Here is a 19,465-nt window from a genome sequence, read left to right as displayed (position 1 = left end):
TCTTTGCGGGGCACTAAAGTAGTTTTTCCGGACTAACCGCGGTGGTGTGTGCTTTGGTTTCTTCATTAGAATCTGCCCAGTTTCTCTAGAGCTATGAAGGCCGGAAACTTACTCTGTATCTCCTAATTTTTTTAAACAGAGGCTTTCAAGATTCCTATTATGCATGTCCTGATCACACGGGGGTCACTTGCGCTTCCCTATCTAAATGTCGTTCCCATTTGGGTAGCTCCTGATTTGTCTTTTCCTGACTCCAGGAAATTAACTCAGCCCTCCTAAGGGGCAGCCAAAAGCTTTGCAGAACCTCCGTCTCCTTGGCTGCGTGCCGAGGTCCCGTGGTGGTGGTGGCGGTGGTCACTGTGTCCGTCCGCTCGGTGTGGGAGCGATCGCTGACCCCTCTGGCCCGTGCCTGCTTTCCAGACGGCAGAGAAACGCAAAGCCATGCTTGACGAGATGGCCATTGAGACCCAGCAGGAAAAGGGCCGCCACAAGGAGGAGCTGGGCGACCTCCGGCTGCAGCATGAGAAGGAGGTGCTGGCGGTGCGGGCACGCTACGAGCGGGAGTTGCGGGAGCTGCATGAGCACAAGAAGCGGCAGGAGGACGAGCTGCGAGGTCAGCTCAAGGAAGAGAAGGTACGCCTGGCCCGCCCTGCAAAGCTGTGGGCCGGAGGGGTCCGGCTCATGTTGCTTCCCAGGGGGCTGAATTCCAGGGGTCATTTTGTAGAAAAAGAGCGGGAGGAACTCATTAGCATAACTCATTAGCATAACTCATTAGCATATGTCACGCCCCTTGTCAGCACCAGAAATGTGTCATTGGCATAACTGATTTGCATATGCCACACCCCCTGACATCACCTATCATGGCTGTTTTGGACCCAATCCTGGCCATTCAGGGCCGAAATTGGGCCCAAAATGGTTAAAAGGGGCTGAAAATGGCTGAAGAGGGGCCCAAAATGGTCAGGATCGGGCTGCTGCTGAGTGGGAGAGTGATCCACCACCCGTCAGAGGCCCAATCCAGTCTGTTTCGGCCCCAATTCAGGCCAAAATGGACCCCAAATGGCAGAGAGTCAGGTGGGCAGGGCCACCTGTCATGTGACCTCGTTGGGGAACTGCCGGAACTGCGTTCCTGCGCATTCCCCCTCGAAATGAGCCCTGTTGAGTTCTATGTGCTACAAGCGATCAGCAATGGACCACCTTGGTTGTGAGACAAATGCAAAGAGAACATGGGCCTGGCTCCGGTGGAAAATCTCCACTTCCTTACCTCCATTCCTGCTGCTGCAGCCCAGAATACCCCCAAAACGCTGCTCCTAGGGAAGTCGGAGATCTGTGGCAAGAGTGGAGGCATAAAACACCCCCCTTCCGTTGGGAGGGACCGTGGCTCGGTGGCAGAGCATTGGCCTTGCGTGCAGGACGTCCCAAGTTTGATCCCTGGGCAGGTGATGTGAAAGATTGCCACCTGAGACCCTGGAAAGAGAACAGCTGGCAGTCAGAATCTGCAGCCGCTGCCACAGTAAACCAACACTCTGACTCCGTGTCAGTGTCAGTCTTCTGCTGGATCGAACCCTTTGTGCAGCACTTTGCAAATTAAAAGTATTGTGTCATAGTGCAAAAGCCGGTTCCTCGGTTCTGTCTCATGGAAATGAAACCCTGCCCTCAAGTCACAGCTGACTCACGGTGACCCCTGGTGGGGTTTTCATGGCAAGAGCCTAAAAGAGGTGGTTTGCCGTTGCCTGCCTCTGTGACCCCAGTCTTCGTTGGAGGTCTCCCATAGATATGCCTTATGTTTATTTATTTACTCTACAAAATGTATACCCCTCCTTTCTGTCCTCATAAGGGCCACCAAGGCAGCTAACACATTAAAAACATGCATAGGGAAATCGTATCTTTAAAACCGTTGTCAGGTCTTGCCAGGTATTTTCCCCTTGGACTTCACTGCGTCACTCAGGTGTATGAGTTAAAGTTACTTTATTAAAGAAGAATACCAATATCAGGATGGTCAGACAGGATCATTGGCTAAAGTGACGCAAGGTAGCAAAGCAAGGTTAACTCTAGGGCAAGGGCCCCGCCCCCATCGGGAAAGAAAGACCATTAGGATTTTGGTGCGCTGAGCCAGGGAGCCAGGAGAGAGGGGAGGAGGGAAAGGATGAGATCTCCTCAGTATCTAATGAGGTTGGTGCGGCCTCGGCTGGAACTTCAAGGCCATGTTCTCAGGCCGGCCTGAAAATGGTAACCAAAACACCTGCAAGGTAAGCAGCTAGCAACCAGTCATCATGTTCTCAGAGGTGCACTACACGCTGCAGCAAGAAATTCATAACACATGGCAGATATGCTGGAGGTGTATCTGACAACCGTTAAAACAAACAGAAAACACACCATTAAAACCAGAGCTAAAATACATACAAAAACAATGCCAGATGAAGCAAAAAAAGTCCCCACCCGCTGGCAGAAGGTGACAGGCTCCCTGGGAAGAGGATTCCAGAGCTTGGGTGCCATAACCAAGAAAGCCCTTTCCTGGGTTGCCACCTGCCTAATCTCAGAAGGCCGTCTAGGCACCTGAAGCAGGGCCCCCAATGATGGCTACGGTGCTCGGGCAGGGTCATAAGGGAGGAGGCGGTCCTTCAAACCGAATAATGGTCAGCAACACCAGCACCTGGAAACAACTTGAGAGCCAGCATCGATGAGACCCACTCCAGAACGTCCAGGCTGCAGCGTTCTGCATGCTTGAAGCTTCCAAACCCGTTTTAAGGGCGTACCCTCAAAGGCTGTAGTTGACTAACCAGTCGAAACTGGTAAAAGGCACTCCATTACTGTGGCACTTTACTGAGACCAAAAGACAAAAGTTTGGGTGGGGGGTTGCAAGGTGGCCCCCAGGAGCAGGTTGGTCAGTGCCTTGTTCTATGGGGAATTGTTGACGGGAGCCAGTTTGGTGTAGCGGTTAAGAGCGGCAGGACTCTAATCTGGAGAACCGGGTTTGATCCCCCACTCCTCCGCTTGAAGCCAGCTGGGTGACCTTGCGGCAGGCACAGCTCTCTCAGAGCTCTCTCAGCCCCACCCACCTCACAGGGTGATTGTCATGAGGATAATAAAACAACACACTTTGTAAACTGCTTTGAGTGGGTGTTAAGTTGTCCTGAAGGACGGTATATAAATTGAATGTTGTTGTTATTATTGTGGTGGTGATGGCGATGATGATGATAGCGATGATGATGATGGCGATGATGGCCTGGCCTCCAAACCCATAGGAGAGGCACTAGGTCTCTGTATGAAATATGCTGAGCCCCCTATTATCCCTTTATTCCGTAGGGCCCTTGCACAGCTGGAGATGGGGCTCAGCCCTAGAAGCCCTGTTTTGCATACAGAAGGTCCCAGGTTCAATCCCTGGCCTATTCTCTTAAAGATCTCAGGTAGCAGGTGGTGGGAAAGACTTTTCTCAGTCTGAGACTCTGGAGAGCTGTGGCCAGGCCGTGTGCGCAGTGCTGAGCTGGACAGGCCAATGGTCTGATCTGGTGTGAGCCAGCTTCATATGCGGAACTCTCCCAGGCAGTCAGGAGCCGGTCGGAGGAGGTGAACTGCTCCGCAGCTCAACACTTTGCAGATAAAATCTCTAACATCCATCTCAACATGGACTTTCCATTAGCAGTGACAGGATCAGGGTGCCAATTGGTCCAGCTGTGTGGGATATCTTTCAGCTTGTCCAGTCTGAAGATGTGGGCAAGATTCTCGGAGGTTTGAGACCTACCACCTGCTTGTATGGCTCTTGGGGTTAGGGGGTGGCAGGCTGGGTCTGGGCGATAGTAAATGCCTCCCTGGAAGAGGGAATGGTCACCTCTGCCTTGAAGCAGGCAGTGGTGCATCCTACAGAAACTGACCCTGGACCCAGGAGAGTTGAATAACTGTTGCCCAGTTTCAGATCTACTAGTCTTGAGTAAGGTGATTGATCAAATGGTGGCTGGACAACTTCAGGGATTCTTGAACGAAGTAGATTGTCTGGATCGATTTCAATCTGGATTCAGGCCTGGTTAGGGGACTGAAATGGCCTTGGTTGCCCTGTCGCTGCCCTGGGAGATGGACAGGGGGAGTGCGACCTCGTTAACGTTTCTGGTCTTGGTGGCTTTTGATACCATCAGTCATGATATCCTTATGGACTGCCTTTTGGGGCTGGAACTGGGAGAGCCCGTTTTTTAGTTGTTTTGGTCCCACCTTGAGGGTGGATTTTAGAGTGTGATGCTTGGGCACTGCTCCTTGGCCTCAGGGGGTCCTTCAAGGTTCCATCTTGTCCCCCATACTCTTTAACATCTACGTGAAGCCACTTGGAGAGGTCATCCAGAGATTTGGGCTGAATTGCTCAGCTCTATCTTGTGCTTCCAACAGATCCCAGGGGGGCTGTGGAAACCCTGAACAGGTGCCTGGAAACAGTTTTGGGAGGGATGAAGGAAAGCGAGATGAAACGTAATCTCAACAAAATGGAGGTGCCTCCGGTGATGGGAATTTTGACCCAGGAATTGGGAGTATCCTGTTCTGGATAGGGTTGCACTCCCCATAAAAAAGCAGGTTTGTAGCTTGGGGGTGTTGCGGGACCCAGGGCTCCTGTTGGATAAAACACGTAGCAGCAGTGGCCAGGGGCAGCTTGGCTCATCTTGGACAAAAAAAGATTTTGCCACTGGGTGCGTGCCCTGGTAATGTCTAGATTAGACTACTGCAATATCTGGGGCTGCACTTGAAGACCGTCTGGAAGCCACCCTTGGCCCAGAATCTGTGGCCCGAATGTTACGCGTAGTTGGTTGTAGGGACCATATTATCCCAGCCTTGTTCCATCTACACTGGCTTCCAAGTTGCTTCTGGTCCATATTTAAGGTGTATTGACCTTTAAAGCCCTGTACGGCTTGGGGCAGCCATACCTGAAGGACTCTCACATGAACCTACCTGACCTCTTCAGTCATCTTCAGAGACCATGGTTCGGGTGCCCCTCCCCATATGAGGCTAGATGGATAGCACCCCAAGAAAGGGCCTTCTGGGTTGTGGTGCTCAAACTGGAACCTTCCCCCCCCAGGGAGATAGGTCTATCTCCATCTCTCAACATCTTCTGCCCGTGGGTGGAGACTCTTCTGTTTCGGTTTGGCATTCCCTCATTCACTCTTATTGCCCCTCCTCCCTGCTTGTGTATTTATATCTGTTTATGTATTCATCTGTTTTCTTTTAATTGTTTTAAATATTTTATATATATTTGTATTTTAAAGGCTGTTTTAATGTTTGGAATGTTTTAATATTCGCAGCCTTGAGGACCCCTGAGTTGGGTGGAAAGGCAACATAGAAAGGTTTTAAGTAAATAAATATGTTCTGCATGCAGGCCTTCACTCCCCCTCATCTGTCGCAGCGATGGGCATTTTGCTAGTATCCGAACAATGGTATGTCGAAATCAGTCCCTCCTTCCATAGAGTAAGAAGTCCTGGAAGGCCTCGTGTTTGTCTTCTGAGAGTGCCTTTGGTCTTTCGTATTTCCTCTGCCCTCCATAAAGCCTCCTTCTCGTTCCCCTTTCGCTTTAGGCTCGCAGCCAGGAACTGGAGTCCATGCAGCAAACGATAGAAGAGCTGCGTCTCCAGATACAGTCCATGGACGGCACCAAGGGCTGGTTTGAGCGGCGGCTGAAGGAGGCAGAGGTGGGAGGGGTGGTCTAGGGAAGTAACATGTGACTCTAACCTACCCCCAATGGCTGTGCAAAACAAGCTGTGTCCCCCATTCTACCACACTCCTAGTTCTCCCAAGTCATTTCTTTTTATCTGTTAAAAGTATTTATATCCCACTTCTCTCCATCAAAGGACCTAACACGGATCACAGCAAGAAATACAATCTAAGTAAGACGGAACCAAGACTGTATGTTTGGGCAGGTTAGGATTCATTTGCTGGCTCATCCAGGGGCACTATTTGTGAGCCACAAGCTAAAGAGCCCTTTGTCTTGTGCCGTTGGGCTTGTGCCCAAGGACTCCCAGCTCTGGCCACACCCCAGTTTTGTAGGACCTTCAGGGAGAGGAAGACAAGCTCAGCCCGGACAAGTAATCAACTGCTGCTAGATTGCTGCCAATCTAGTTGCCCCTCCCTGCTCCACTTGGAATGGTATGAAGAGGTTCCAAAGCAGCCCCCTTTAGAAGGGCGAGTGGGAGGTTGTGCACTTTTCTCCCAGGGGCCTTATTGTTTCTTTGTCTTCCTCCAGGAGCTGATCGAAAAGCACCAGCAGGAACACGCAGAGGCGATGCGCATCTTGAAGGAGCAGCATTTGGCTGACTTGCAGGTATGGGTGGGGGGGGGCAGCGAACCTCTCCTGGGTCACCTGGAGGGAAGTGTCTTTTCTACTTCTGGTGTCTGATGGCTTGCTGCAATCTTGGAGGCGGGCGTGGCTTGTGCAAAGTCACCTTGCTTTGGGCTGTAGTAATAATAATGACTGCTCTTATATACTGCTCTTCTAGATAGATTAGTGCCCCAAACAGAGCAGGGAACAAAGTCAGTGTTACAGCTGGTCATAGATCCAGAAGAGTTAGCCATGTTAGTCTGTAGTAGCAAAATGATAGAGTCCAGTAGCACCTCTAAGACTAACCAACTTTATTGTAGCATAAGCTTTCGAGAACCACAGCTCTCTTCATCAGATGCAACTTTATTGTTGCGTAAGCTTTCGAGAACCACAGCTCTCTTCATCAGATGCAACTTTATTGTAGCATTAGCTTTCGAGAGCCACAGCTGTCTTCGTCAGATGCGCGGTTGCATCTGACGAAGAGAGTTGTGGCTCTCGAAAGCTTATGCTACAATAAAGTTGGTTAGTCTTAAAGGTGCTATTGAACTCTATTTTATAACACAGCTGGAGAGCTGGGGCTTACCCGAGACCACCTACTGAGCTCACAGCAGGAGAGGGATTCGAACCAGCAGAGTGCTGATTCGCAACCCAACCACTATACCACTGTGTAGCAGCTTCAGGCTGTGATGACCTTCTGTCCTCTTCCGTCTGTGCAAACAGATAGTTTGAGGATCTCGCCACACAAGCTAAGGCAGTGCAAGTGGGCATTCCCAATTTGCTGCTGATACACAAATACATTTTTGGGGGGAGGGAGGGATGCCACGTTTGCTGCCACCTCCCCAGCTACTTTTCTAACTGGGTTTCCCAAAATGTGTTAGGTAATCAGATGGGGGGGGGGGGAAGCAAGCAAAGATCCAACCCCTCCCTCCACATTCCCCTTGACTGCTCCTTCTGCATGCAAATGCTTCTCCGGTTGAGCAGGTTTGCAAGCAACCGTGGGGTTGGGAATCCCCTGTGTTCAGGGAAGCATGTAGTTCTGCCTTCAGGTGCCTCCATTTTTTCTCCCCTGACCTAAAACTTGCCTGTCTCCTTTTACACAGCTAAAAGACCAAGAAGTGGAAGCAACCAAAGAGAGTTTGCGAGAAATTGAAAGATCCAGAGATGAACACTTAGACGCAATCAACCGGCTGAAACAGGTGTGTGTGCGTGCACGAATGGCCACCTGCCAGCTTCCCCCCAGGAGTCAGTGCTTTGCCGCATGAGGCTTCAAGGTCCATCTGTTCGTTCTCTTCCTGCCAAGATCGCCCATCTGCCAGATCACTTTTATTTATTGACCTCTCTGTCCCGCCTTTCTTCCTTGGACCTCAAGGCAGCCAGACCTAGGGAATCTCGGTACTAATCAGATCCAGACCAGCTCAGCTTGAGCAATGCTGCTTCAAGCATGTACTTTCACACCGTGCCCAGAGATGGAGTTGCGTTATCTTTCTTCAGCGGGCTTGCTCTGCCCTGCACAGACCAGCAGATGGTGCCATCCCTCCCCGATGTAGGAATTCAGACCGAGATTTCTCCTCCTGCCATCCTCTCCGGGAGAATCAGGATCCTTGCCTTCCTGTAGCTGGAGACCTTGGAGTATAGTGGGGTTTCCTTGAGTATCTGAGATCCCACTCAGGGTACCTCCCCTGCCTGCTCATCCTTCATGTCCTGGTTTAGTCCAAAGGCCTAGGGAAAAGGAGGGGCTGGAATCTGGCTTTAAGACCTGATTCAACCGAACTGTTAAGGCTACGGATATACTTGGGGACTCCTGTTATGAGCATGAAATCCTGCCCTCAAGTCACAGTTGACTGATGGCGACCCCTGGTAGGGTTTTCACGGCAAGAGACGAACAGAGGTGGTTTGCCATTGGCTGCCTCTGCAGCTCTGGTCTTCGTTGGAGGTCTCCCATCCAATTACTAACCAAGGCCGAGCCTGCTTAGCTTCTGAGGTCTGACTAGATCAGGTTCTCCTGGGCTATCCAGTTGCCTAAAAGTTACTACCTACCACCCTTCCAGGGAAAGAATGCAGTGGTCATTTTAACTGCCTCTTTGCCACTCCCTCTGTACATGTTTATAAAAACATTTGAGTCCCGATTTTGGGTCAGAGCAGATGTCCAAGGCAGCATAATATCAGTTTAAGACTCAGTGAAGTCCACTGTTGGATGGGTACTTTTAACGTGGTTGTGTTGCAGGTATTTAATTAAGTTACAATATGTCCCGTTTATAGTTCCAGTCTTTCCGCTAATAATTTGCCTCATTTCTTGCTTTAGCTGAGTTATTTTTCATTGAGTTTTCCACCCTGTCTCCAAGGTCTGTTTGCCAGACAATCACAACCAGACGCAAAGTGTCCGGCTCCTTCTTCCGCAAGCAGGAACCCCTGAGTGATAACTTAAGGGCTGGTCTGGCAACAATTCATTTCAGCCGGCGCTGCCCCTAGGGTGGCGGGTATGTTGCCCCTGCCTGCAAGATGGAATGGTAACTGAGTAAAAGGAGGAATAGAACTCTTGGACTGCTGGCCTGGAGTTTCTCTACTATTCTGTTTCCTCCTAAGGGTCATATCTGCTACCGTGAGGACTAGAAACTTGTTTCAGTTTTTTAAAAAGAGGTTTGTTCTGTCCCCACCACCAGCACCCAAGAACCTGCAGCTTGGTGTCACTTTCCACAGCTTGCATCACAATCCATCTTGTGTGTGTGTGTTGTCAAGTCACTCTCGACTTACAGCAGCCCCGGATAGGGGCTGTCAAGACGAGTGAGAAGCAGAGGTGGTTTTCCATTGCCTTCCTCTGCAGAGTCTTCCTCGGTAGTCTCTCATCCAAGTACTGACCCTGCTTAGCTTCCAAGATCTGACAAGATTGGGCTATACCATTCCGCCTTCCCTCTCACAATCTATTACTAATCGCAGTTCTGCCTGGGAGGTGGGTGGCTTTTAAGGACGAAGACAACTGTCAGGTCTGTTGCTGATCTTCAAAGTGTGGGGGGAACACACTTTGACACCTTTGGGGCACTTAGGAAGGACGGATGTGTGACTGCCGTGACACTCTTGCAGGAGGTGAAGGACACGGTCGACGGGCAGCGGATCCTGGAGAAGAAAGGAAGTGCAGCGGTGAGCTGAGAAATTTCCCCAGGGAACGGAGGAGGAGGGTGGCTGAGTGTGTTCGAGCGAGGCGAGATATTCAATGAATCTCTGAACCTGGCCTGCCAATCTTGTTTGCTCTAGCTGTTCCCAATTCTCCTAGGCTCCTCTCTCCTCCCTGTTGCCAGGCTTCGGAAGAATTGCAAGGCTGGGGTTTCTTGATTAGCTAGAAGGCAAGGCTCCCGGGGTTTGCTTTGCCCCCCACCCCCCCGGCACTCAACGCAGCGGAAAGAGCAAGAAGTTGCATTGTTCAGTGGCAGCAGTGCCAGTGTGCCACTGCAGTTCCTGGTTAGAGAGGACCAATGGGCTGGAAGGACAAGCAGGGGCTGCTGTGACTTTATGCAGGCATGGCCATGACGTTCCCCTCGTGGTCTCCCTGCCTGGGGGTGCTGAAGGGTGTCAAAATAAAGAGTGCCACCCCCAGTTTTGTGCTGAGCGGCATCTCCGACTCGCTCTCCTGCCTACCTTTTCGGCTCACTCCCTGCCGGATGTCTGGGTCAGCCAAATTAGAGGGGTAGATGGTCAGATTAGGGGTTCACGGCTTCGTCTCTCTTAAGGTTAGCACTCCATACGCTTCCTGCACTTCAACGCTTCCCTCCTCTCTCTCATGTGGAAGGTCAGAGTCCGCGGCTCAGTGACTGATGCAGCCAAAGTCTTCGCTGCCCTCCTAGTTAGACTAGGCTGCTCTCCAGCCCGCGATCGGTTGCCAGCACTGAAAGGTGCAGGGGTTCATCGCTGCTTGGAAGTTGCATCTTTTGACTTGGCTTGCAGAAATGGGTTTGGGGTGCCAGCCCCAGCTGGATTTGATCGGCCCTTCTTGTTTCCCGTTAAATGCTGCTGTAGAGATGTGGGGTGATGGAATAGGCTGTCGGTATCAGGGTCCGACCACTCCAGTGCCAACTTCCAAACTGGAAGTGAACGTAAGAAGAACCATGTTGGATCAGACCACGGGCCTGTCCAGTCCAGCATTCTGATGACACAGCGGCTGACCAGTTGACTGCAATAGCATCCTCCCACCCGGGCACCCCGGCAGCTGATGTGAAGAGGCACCCTGCCTCTGGCGCTGGAAGGAGTAGATATCCATCCTGATTAGTAGCCATTGGTAGCCCCATCCTCCGAGAATTTGTCCACTGTCCTTTTACAGGCTTCCAAGTTGGCGGCCAATACCACATCCTGTGGCAGTGAGTTCCACAGTTATCTATGCGTAATGTGAAGCAGTACTTCCTTTTGTCTGACCTGAATCTTCCACCCTTCCGTTTCAGTGAATGACCTTGGGTTCTGCTATTACGAGAGAGGGAGAAAAGCGTCTCCCTGTCCGCTCCATGCCTAATTTTATAGACCTCTATCATGCCTCCCCTTTCTCATCTTTTTTTCTGAGCTAAACAGCCCTGGAGTGTTTTAATTGATTCTTACAGGGCAGTTGTGAAGGCCTCTCTAGTCTTTTCTGATGGGGGCGGATAACTGTGGTGCAGCACTGGGGTGGAAAAGGGCTTCAGCACGTACCTGGTAGCAGTCCTGTAGCCGTATTGTTTTTGCACGCTGAAGGCTGAAAGTAGGTTGTGGAGTTAAGCCTTGCAGAGCTTTGCCTCCAGCTTTGACGTTTCTCTCCCTCCACCTTTCCTGACAGCTGAAGGACCTAAAACGGCAGCTCCACCTGGAACGGAAGCGAGCGGATAAACTCCAGGAGCGGCTCCAGGAAATCTTGACCAATAGCAAGACCAGGACAGGTAAGAGCTGTCTCTCCGCAGAGAAGGCCACCTGCTGAGCCTTTCCTCGCCTTTAGGGGGCGCTGTCTCCCCTTTTAGTCACCTTGGACAGGAGCGAAAGGGGGCTGTGAGCGCTTTGAAGCCCCGCCACTGATTTCTTATGTTGCATTTCTGTACAGGGACACAGAGGCCAAATTCCACCCATGGCACTCGCTGAGAAGAGCCCCATATGTGTAAAAATAGTTGCGGTTTGTCTTATACAAAATAGTTAGGCTGGGGAAGATCCTACTTCTGTGCATCTGAGGGGGGACGACGGGTCACTTTGGTTCCGTGATAATTTGACAAGACTTTTCCCCCAGCTGCTGAAGCTGCTTTGGGAGGGGGGAAGAGACTTTTTAACTGTTTCCTCACTTGCCGTGCAATAGACCCAGGTTGGACGTGCACTAAAAGAGGGGGGGGGGAAGAAAGTGGAAAAATCTGCCCCAAGAAAAAGTGGACTTGTGCACCGCGCATGGATTATGCAGATTTGCATTACCCGTGTTTGTGTCTGAATCCGTAATTCGGTACTTTTTCATGATTTGTGTAATTCAGATTTTACTAGCAATGGGGAGAGGCAAAGATCCGTGTCGGACACAGAACTCGCCCAGCTACAAAAAATCTTACTCAGCACTCCCTCCTCTCTCTATCCACTTTTGGCTTTTGAGAGTAGCCAGGAATTGTTCACGCGCTCTTCAGGTTCCTGACCATAAGGTCTAGCCACTTAATGAAAGCAGTTTCTCAGGAAGCTGAACTCGGCAACCAGTAAGAGCCAGTTTTGTGTAGTGGTTAAGAGCAGCAGGACTCTAATCTGGAAAGCCAGGTTTGATTCCCCACTCCTCCACTTAAAGCCAGCTGGGTGACCTTGGGCCAGTCACAGCTCTCTCAGAGCTCTCTCAGACCCACCCACCTCACAGGGTGTTTTGTTTTGGGGATAATAATAGCATACTTTATAAACCGCTCTGAGTGGGCATTAAGTTGTCCTGAAGGGCAGTATATAAATCTAATATTATTATTGAGAGCCAATTTGGTGTAGTGGTTAAGAGTGTGGAACTCTAATCTGGAGAACAGGGTTTGATTCCCCCACTCCTTTTCTTGAAGCCAGCTGGGTGACCTTGGATCAGTCACAGCTCTCTGGAGCTCTCTCAGCTCCACCCACCTCACAGGGTGTTTTGTTGTGGGGATAATAATGACATAGTTTGTAAACTGCTCTGAGTGGGCATTAAGTTGTCCTGAAGGGCGGTATATAAATTGAATGTTGTTGTTGTTGTTGTTGTTAAGCCATTCTTAAGGACACCCTTAAAATATCACAGCTTCAACAGGTATGTGACGTGAACTCTTTAAGCCCTTGATTTTGAGAAGCTTTCCTGATCACTTTTGAAGAGACTTCTTGAAGCGGAAGGCATAAAGGCCTCCCCTGTATGTGTGTGTGCATGTGTGCCCCCCCCCCAAAAAAAACTTCTGCACTGAGGCCGCTTGAATTCTGCTCTCAGAAGAAATTTAGCACTTGGAGTAAATGTGCATTTCTTTCCTTTAGCCTTCTGCCTCCCAAAATGATAAATAGCCTGCTTAGGTAGCAGCTTTTCGGTCAGCAGCATTGGGCAGAATCATGAAATATTCCAGGAGGAAAAAAAACCCCAGCAATTTTCCCTCCCAACATCCCTGGGCTCTGCTGCCGGTAGCAGAAGGCCTGTCTTGTGTTCATCAGGCATCCGTCCCTTCCAGCTGCTTGGGCCGGGAGTGGGGGAGTGGTGCCAGGTGGAGGTGCCCCGCAGGTATGGGCAACAGAGACTGGAAGTATTATTAAACCAGCCGGTTTCTTGAAACAAGCCATCTGGTTGAGTCCTGGGAGTCTCTGTAGATGAGACATCGTACACGAGGGTGCTCGAGTGCTGGGAAACGTTAAGAGACATTTGTCACTTTCACCTCTCCACAAAGAGCCTGGATATGGCTCCTCTGAGGGTCTATTTCTTCTTAGTCTCCCTGGATCCCGGAGGTGAAATTAACGCAGCCTTCAGAGAGGAGAAGGGAAAATTAACAAACCCTCTGATGAGCTATCTCCTGGGTCTTTGTAGCAAAGTGTGAGTGACGAAGCCTTCTGCTCTGTCTCCTACGTTTCCCAGCGAACAGTGCGCCTCTCTTCACTCCATTATCCTCGTGTAAAATGTCTCGTCTACAGAGACTCTGGTGAGAGTGAGTCTGGCCGTGAGCTTTGTTTCTGTGCTGCATGATTCTATATAAAACTTGTGTGAAAGACAAAGGGGCTCGGAGTTGAGTTAGTCTTTTGTGTCTGAGGAGGCAGTTAATCCCAGTGAAAAGAGGGGGATGGAGAGGGGAAATCTGCGAGGGCTGTAAGTGAGGGCCGGAGAGGATGTCAGAAAGAAGAGGAAGTCCGAAGGCTGCTCCTTCAGCCCAGCAAGAGGGAACTGAAGAAGGTCTGTCACGACATAAAAGGAGAAATTGAGATTTTAGCAAGTGGTCTACGCTCCGTCATGAAAGTGTTAAATTGTTGATTCAATTGCCCGTATCCTTTTTAGCTGCCCTTGTTACAATTTACTTCACAATCAATATATTACTCCCTGGACTGAACGGTCTACAGAATATTTCTGAATAACAGAAACTAAAGATCTTGCTGTCAAGCAAGATTAAAAAAAATGTACATGTGATCTAGCCATATTTATCTACAGAGTTATAAATTATTTATAAAATACTTGACGTACGGCTTGTAGGCTGTTAAGTTACAGGGAAAGGAAAGGTTAAATTGTTGTGTTACTTACTTAGTTAGTCAACTAGTTTGCGTGTGACCATTTAGTTGTCGAGTTAAGTTTTCCGCCATAGAGAGTTTTTATGCTTAATGAAGAAGATGTAGGATTCACTATTGCGCAACCAGTTTATTGGGAGGCAATTAGCTAGAGACATATACTAAGGTTTTATTGCTTTTTGTTCAGTTCAGTTTTTGAGTCTCCAAGCCTGACCACCAAGATGTAGCCAGTTAGATAGCTCTTCTTTGTTTTATCACCAATGTAACCTTTTTACCCTTATACGTAGTGAAGTATTTTTCTAGAGCTAAACACGGGAGTCTGTTCTTATTATGTTCTAATGCACAATGCTGTGCTCTGCTAATCAAATTCCTACAGAAATGAATGAAAATGTTCTGATTTCTATGCATAAGGTGACGGTTTGTCCCTTGGGTGCCGTTGAAAAGGCCTTGCGAATAAAACCATTTTTTTTGCCTCCTATGTGGGCTGCTTTATATAAAGGGCCAGATTTTAAAGCCCAGGTGAAACATCCCCCCCCCCCAACAGACGAAGCCTTTTTAAAAGGCCCCTTATTAGTTCCAAAAATTAAATGCCACAGCAAGTTTCGTCTGTGAACTTCCTGACATGGTGTTGATGAAACTATTGGGCCTGATACCCGCTCTGCCCTTGTTGCTGTCTGTCCTGAACCCATCAGAGTCAGGGTTTGTTTTCTCTCTGAAGGTGTGCCCCCATTTGCCTGTAATCCTGAGGACAAAGGCTAGTTTACCTGGCAGCTGGTTATAAAGGCTGCTGAAGCGTTAGCCCTTGGGAGAAGCTGTGGATTGCCTGCTAGAGCTGGAGTTGAGAAACCAGACCTCCTAAGCTTGTCAAGATTGAAAATCAGCAGCCCACCCTTTTCAGCCAGACCCATTAGTCTTTCAGGTGTGCTAACATCCTCTCTTTCGCCTGGGGTGGGGCTCAAGCGGAGTGGTAGAACCTCTGCTGGGCATGGAGAAGGTCCCAGGTTCAGTTCTCAGCATCTGCCACTAAGGAATCAGCTAGTATGGGATGTGAAAGACCTCAAGACCCTGGAGAGCAGCTGCCAGTCTGAGTAAACGATACTGACCTTGGTTGTTGTGGGTTTTGCAGGCTGTATTGCCGTGGTCTTGGCATTGTAGTTCCTGACGTTTTGCCAGCAGCTGTGGCTGGCATCTTCTGGCGAAACGTCAGGAACTACAATGCCAAGACCACGGCAATACAGCCTGGAAAACCCACAACAACCATCGTTCTCTGGCCGTGAAAGCCTTCGACAATACATCGATACTGACCTTGACGAACCAAGAGTCTGATTCGGTACGGTGGTGGTGAGTGCCTTCAAGTCAGAGTTGACTTATGGTGATCCCGGTGGGGATTTCATGACAAGAGACTATCAGTGGTTTGCCATTGGCTGCCTCTGCAACCCTGGTCTTCGTTGGAGGTCTCCCATCCAAGTACTAACCAAGGCCAACCCTGCTTAGCTTCCAAGACCTGATGGGATCAGGTTCTCCTGGGCTGTCCAGGCCAGGGCAAAATCCTGCCCTCAAGTCATAGTTGACTTATGGCAACCCCTGGTGGTGTTTTCAGGGCAAGAGACTAACAGAGGTGGTTTGCCATTGCCTGTGTCTGCAACCCTGGTCTTCCTTGGAGGTCTCCCTTCCAATTACTAACCAAGGCTGACCCTGCTTAGCTTCTGAGATCTGATGAGATCAGGCTCACCCGGGCTATCAAGGTTAGGGCCTGAGTTGGTATAAGGCAGCTGAAAGTGTTCACTCCGTGTAGCTTGTGCTGCATACACAAGGCCACGATTTGGCATGCTATTTTGTGTTCTGTTAACTGTCCTGTGTGACAGCTCTCCCTTCATCCAAAGGCGTGCATTGCCCTGGCTGTGGGTGGACCCCTTTTCCTACCAGCCAGCGCTGAGGGCAACAGAGCAGTCGAAGAGTATCTCAAGGGGCCACTGATCTGGTTTCGCTGGGCTTTCGGCGTGCTGGTTTTTGCCCACCACCTCTGGGTGTGGAGCCATTGGCTTGCCAAACCAGAGGTGACAGTGGCCATCACATTCCCCGAAGGTCTGATCTCTCTGCCCCACACAGCCCTTTCGAAGGTAAAATCAGACACCCCCCCTCCCTCCATCCTGCTTCAGGCAAACGGCAGAGAGGTCCCCCCCCCCCCACTCCCAGTTATCAGCGGGAAGGAGATTGGCTGCGTTTGCCTCTTAGACATTCTGCAGAGGACTCCGTCTCTCCCCGAGCCTCCCTGCTCCTTTTAAAGTAGGCCTTGAATGGTGCCGTTTTCCTCTTGGCCCCTGGAGACGCTGCCATTTGGCCCCTGGCAAACTGCAGAGCAGCTGCCCCCTTTCATCTCGCTGCTTTGATCTAAAGCATCCCGGAGAGCAAAAGGACTTTCACTGCCTTCTGAATTCTTCTCCTTTTTTCCCTCTCTCTCTAGAGCAACCAACACAAAAGAGTCCTTCTCACAGGGCACTTTCCTAGCATAGAGTAATTTTTTGTTTAAAAAGTCTCACTCTCTCTTCTCCCCCCTCCCTTTTTCCTTCTTTGCTCTTGACGAAGGCCAAGTTGCCTCCAGATCAGTTTCCAAATACTAAGAAGCTGGGCTGAGGAAAAGGAGCTTGCAAGACATCAGCAGGGGGGGGTTGGGGCTTGAGTGAACTTCGGCAGGGATCTGAGAGGGGCTTTGGGTACATGCCAGTCGGGGAGAGGCGCCTGTCCTTGGCAGCTTAAGGCACCCAGCACTGAATGGGTCTCTTGTTTTCTCAGCCAGATTAAAAATTAACCAGCCAGGCTGGGCAGCTGCACTGCTCGACTGCAGGATTTCTCACTTCCTACGCCCGCACCGCGCTCTCTTCCCCCCCTCTGCAAAGCATTTGCCTCTAGACTGGGCAGGCAACACGATGGTTAGAAATGCGGTTTCTGGGCCCAGTGTTTAGTCTGAGGACTCCCAAGTTTAAGGAGGTGTGGACATGGTTACTAATCTGAGTGGGAGATTGCTGTGAGCTCTCTATGAGGACATGATGTATATCTAATAAGCATTGGGAGAACCAACGGCTTGAAATTAAATCAAAAGAGTTTTCGGCTAAACATTAGGAAGAACTTCCTGACAGTTAGAACGGTCCCTCAGTGGAATAGGCCTCCTCGGGAGGTGGTGGGGTCTCCTTGTTTGGAGGTTTTTAAGCAGAGGCTAGATGGCCACCTGACAGCGATGCTGATCCTGTGAACCTGGGCAGACCGTGAGAGGGAGGGCAGGAAGGGTTACACCAGTGCTTAGTTCTCAGGTAGCAGTTTTCCCAGGCCATATTGGCTGGAGATCCTGACGGTGTTTTGCCATCTTCTGGGCATGCAGTGGGGGGTGTGGGGAGAGGAGGGAGTTGTGAGTTTCCTGCAATGTGCAGGGGGTTGGACTAGATGATCCCAGAGGTCCCTTCCAACCTTCCAATGATTCTATAAAGGGAGGGAGAAGAAATGTAATTTCTTTGTCTTGAGACATGAGGAGTGCTTTCTGCTCGCTGTGATGTGCCAGGAGCTGGCTTCTCAATGGCTGACGTCCTCTTGGGCAGGGAGCAGTTTCTGGGTACCGTCTTGTCAGCGTCCCTAAGAATACTCCATTAGTTTGTCCTGAATAAGTGAATGCTTGCTCCTTGGAACAAGTGAAGTTTTGCACTGGGAAACAACACTGTTGAGTTGAGGGCAAAACCACGCACCTCTGATAGTGGGGGGAAGGGGGACATCGCATCCTGCAAAGGAGAAGCTGAGCTATGCCTGTCTCCTTATAGATGGCACAGTGACATATTAGAAACCAACACCCCCGGAATCACTGCAGTCTACATTCCCTCTCTCCACATACAACCCCTCTCATCATGGCAGGCATTTCGCTAATAATACTAAAACGTAGCATTTTAATGCGCTCTAGAGTGTTCAGCCGGCTTCATGTGTGTTACCTAAATAACACACACCTGAAAAGCATGATGGTGTTATCATCATCCCTGCATTGTCGATGGATGGCTTGCCTAAGTCCGCTGCGTGAATTCATGGTGGTGGGGAGATTCGAACTGGGGACATGGCAGCATGTGAAATGTCCAACCTCTGGGTTGGATTCACAAATGATCGTCTGTTTTAGGCATCACACGGGACTCTTATTTTTTAAATGCAATTTTTTAAGCAAAATTAAATTGTATCCACCCGTTCCTTAAGCGGTGATGCAGTTATTTTCACAGGCCGGCTCCATCTACTTTCCTTGAAATTAATATTCACATGTGTTGGAATAACCATCATCCCTACTGCAAAACTACTAAACATCAGTAATGGGACTTGCAGAATATGAAGGTGGGCTCTCCTTTGGAGGTTTTTAATCAGACTGACAGCAATCTTACAGCAATGCTGATTCTGTGACCCTGGGCATTTCATGAGGGGGAGGGCAGGAAGGGCTACATCAGTGCTTAGTTCTCGTGGCCCGTTCTGACATGCTCAGGGTAATGCCTATCACCTCTGTGGGGTCAGGTAGCAATTTTCTCTGGGCCAGTTTGACTAGGGATCCTGACAGTGTTTTGCCATCTTCTGGGCATGGAGCAAGGGTCACTGGGTGTGTGGGGGGGAAGGGGAGGTAATTATGAATTTCCTGCATTGTGCAGGGGGTTGGACTAGATGACACTGGAGGTCCCTTCCAACCCTGTGATTCTTTGAGCTGTAGGGGCCAAGGAACAGGCACTGGAATCTGGGGAAAAGGTAAAATGGTCTCTTTGGCTCCTGGAAGTCTACAGAGCAGCCTGCTTGGGACTCCCCTCGTCTTGAGCACTGCCTCCCTTTAAAAGCGTCTCTGCAGCCATTACATTTTTTAAAAATCTTATTTTAAAAAGATAACTCAGTTATTCAGGGGTCTGGTGGGTGCACCAGATGGCCTGTACTAGGAACCACATTTTGCAATCTGCTATGCAAAAAGTGTCCCTTGCCTCTGTGCCTGAGTGAGCATGTGTGCATGTAGATTTCTAAACCAGATTTGTATCCTGCCCTTGCTCCGCTCTATGAACCATGGGATGTGCTCCCCTAATTTAACCTCAGGATAATCCTGTGAAGAAGAGGAGGCTGGGGGAGGTTTATTGGCTCAAGGTTACTCAGGGAGTTCGTGACTGTGTAGGAATTTTAACTGCAGTAAACGACAGAGATCGCATCTTGCTTGTCTTTGAAGATCGGCCCTGGTTGCCGATTTGCTTCTAGGCCCAATTCAAGGAGCTGAAAGCCTTAAACAACGTGGGACCAGGTGATTTAAAGCGCTGTCTTATTCCATACAGACCTTCCTGATAGTTAAGATCGGATACAGAGACCCTGCTGTGTATGCCCCACCTTTTGAGGTCAGATAGTCCACGCAGGGCTTTCTCTGTCGTGGCACTTTGATTGTGGAAACTCCTGCTCGTGTCTGTTCACCTGGTGTCATGACTTTTGAGCTTTATGTGACAGATGAAACATTGTCATCCCCCCACCCCCACCCCA

The 19,465-nt window shown here is 49.9% G+C and overlaps 1 protein-coding gene across 2 annotated transcripts in view; it reads left to right on the top strand.

The window, feature by feature from the left end:
- The window catches only part of GRIPAP1 (GRIP1 associated protein 1), a 73,761-nt gene that overhangs the window by 25,469 nt on the left and 28,827 nt on the right, over window positions 1-19,465 (top strand). For both annotated transcript variants that reach the window (XM_055003430.1, XM_055003429.1), the window contains 6 exons: window positions 418-630; window positions 5,541-5,654; window positions 6,206-6,283; window positions 7,381-7,476; window positions 9,359-9,415; window positions 11,073-11,172. In XM_055003430.1, the coding sequence (XP_054859405.1) occupies window positions 418-630; window positions 5,541-5,654; window positions 6,206-6,283; window positions 7,381-7,476; window positions 9,359-9,415; window positions 11,073-11,172 (658 nt within the window). The remainder of the gene's footprint in view (window positions 1-417; window positions 631-5,540; window positions 5,655-6,205; window positions 6,284-7,380; window positions 7,477-9,358; window positions 9,416-11,072; window positions 11,173-19,465) is intronic.

The sequence above is a fragment of the Eublepharis macularius genome, chromosome 19 (genome assembly GCF_028583425.1).
Source record: "Eublepharis macularius isolate TG4126 chromosome 19, MPM_Emac_v1.0, whole genome shotgun sequence".
Lineage (NCBI taxonomy): Eukaryota > Metazoa > Chordata > Lepidosauria > Squamata > Eublepharidae > Eublepharis > Eublepharis macularius.
Note: the sequence above shows the minus strand (reverse complement) of the source record. Positions and strands in the feature narration are given on the sequence as shown.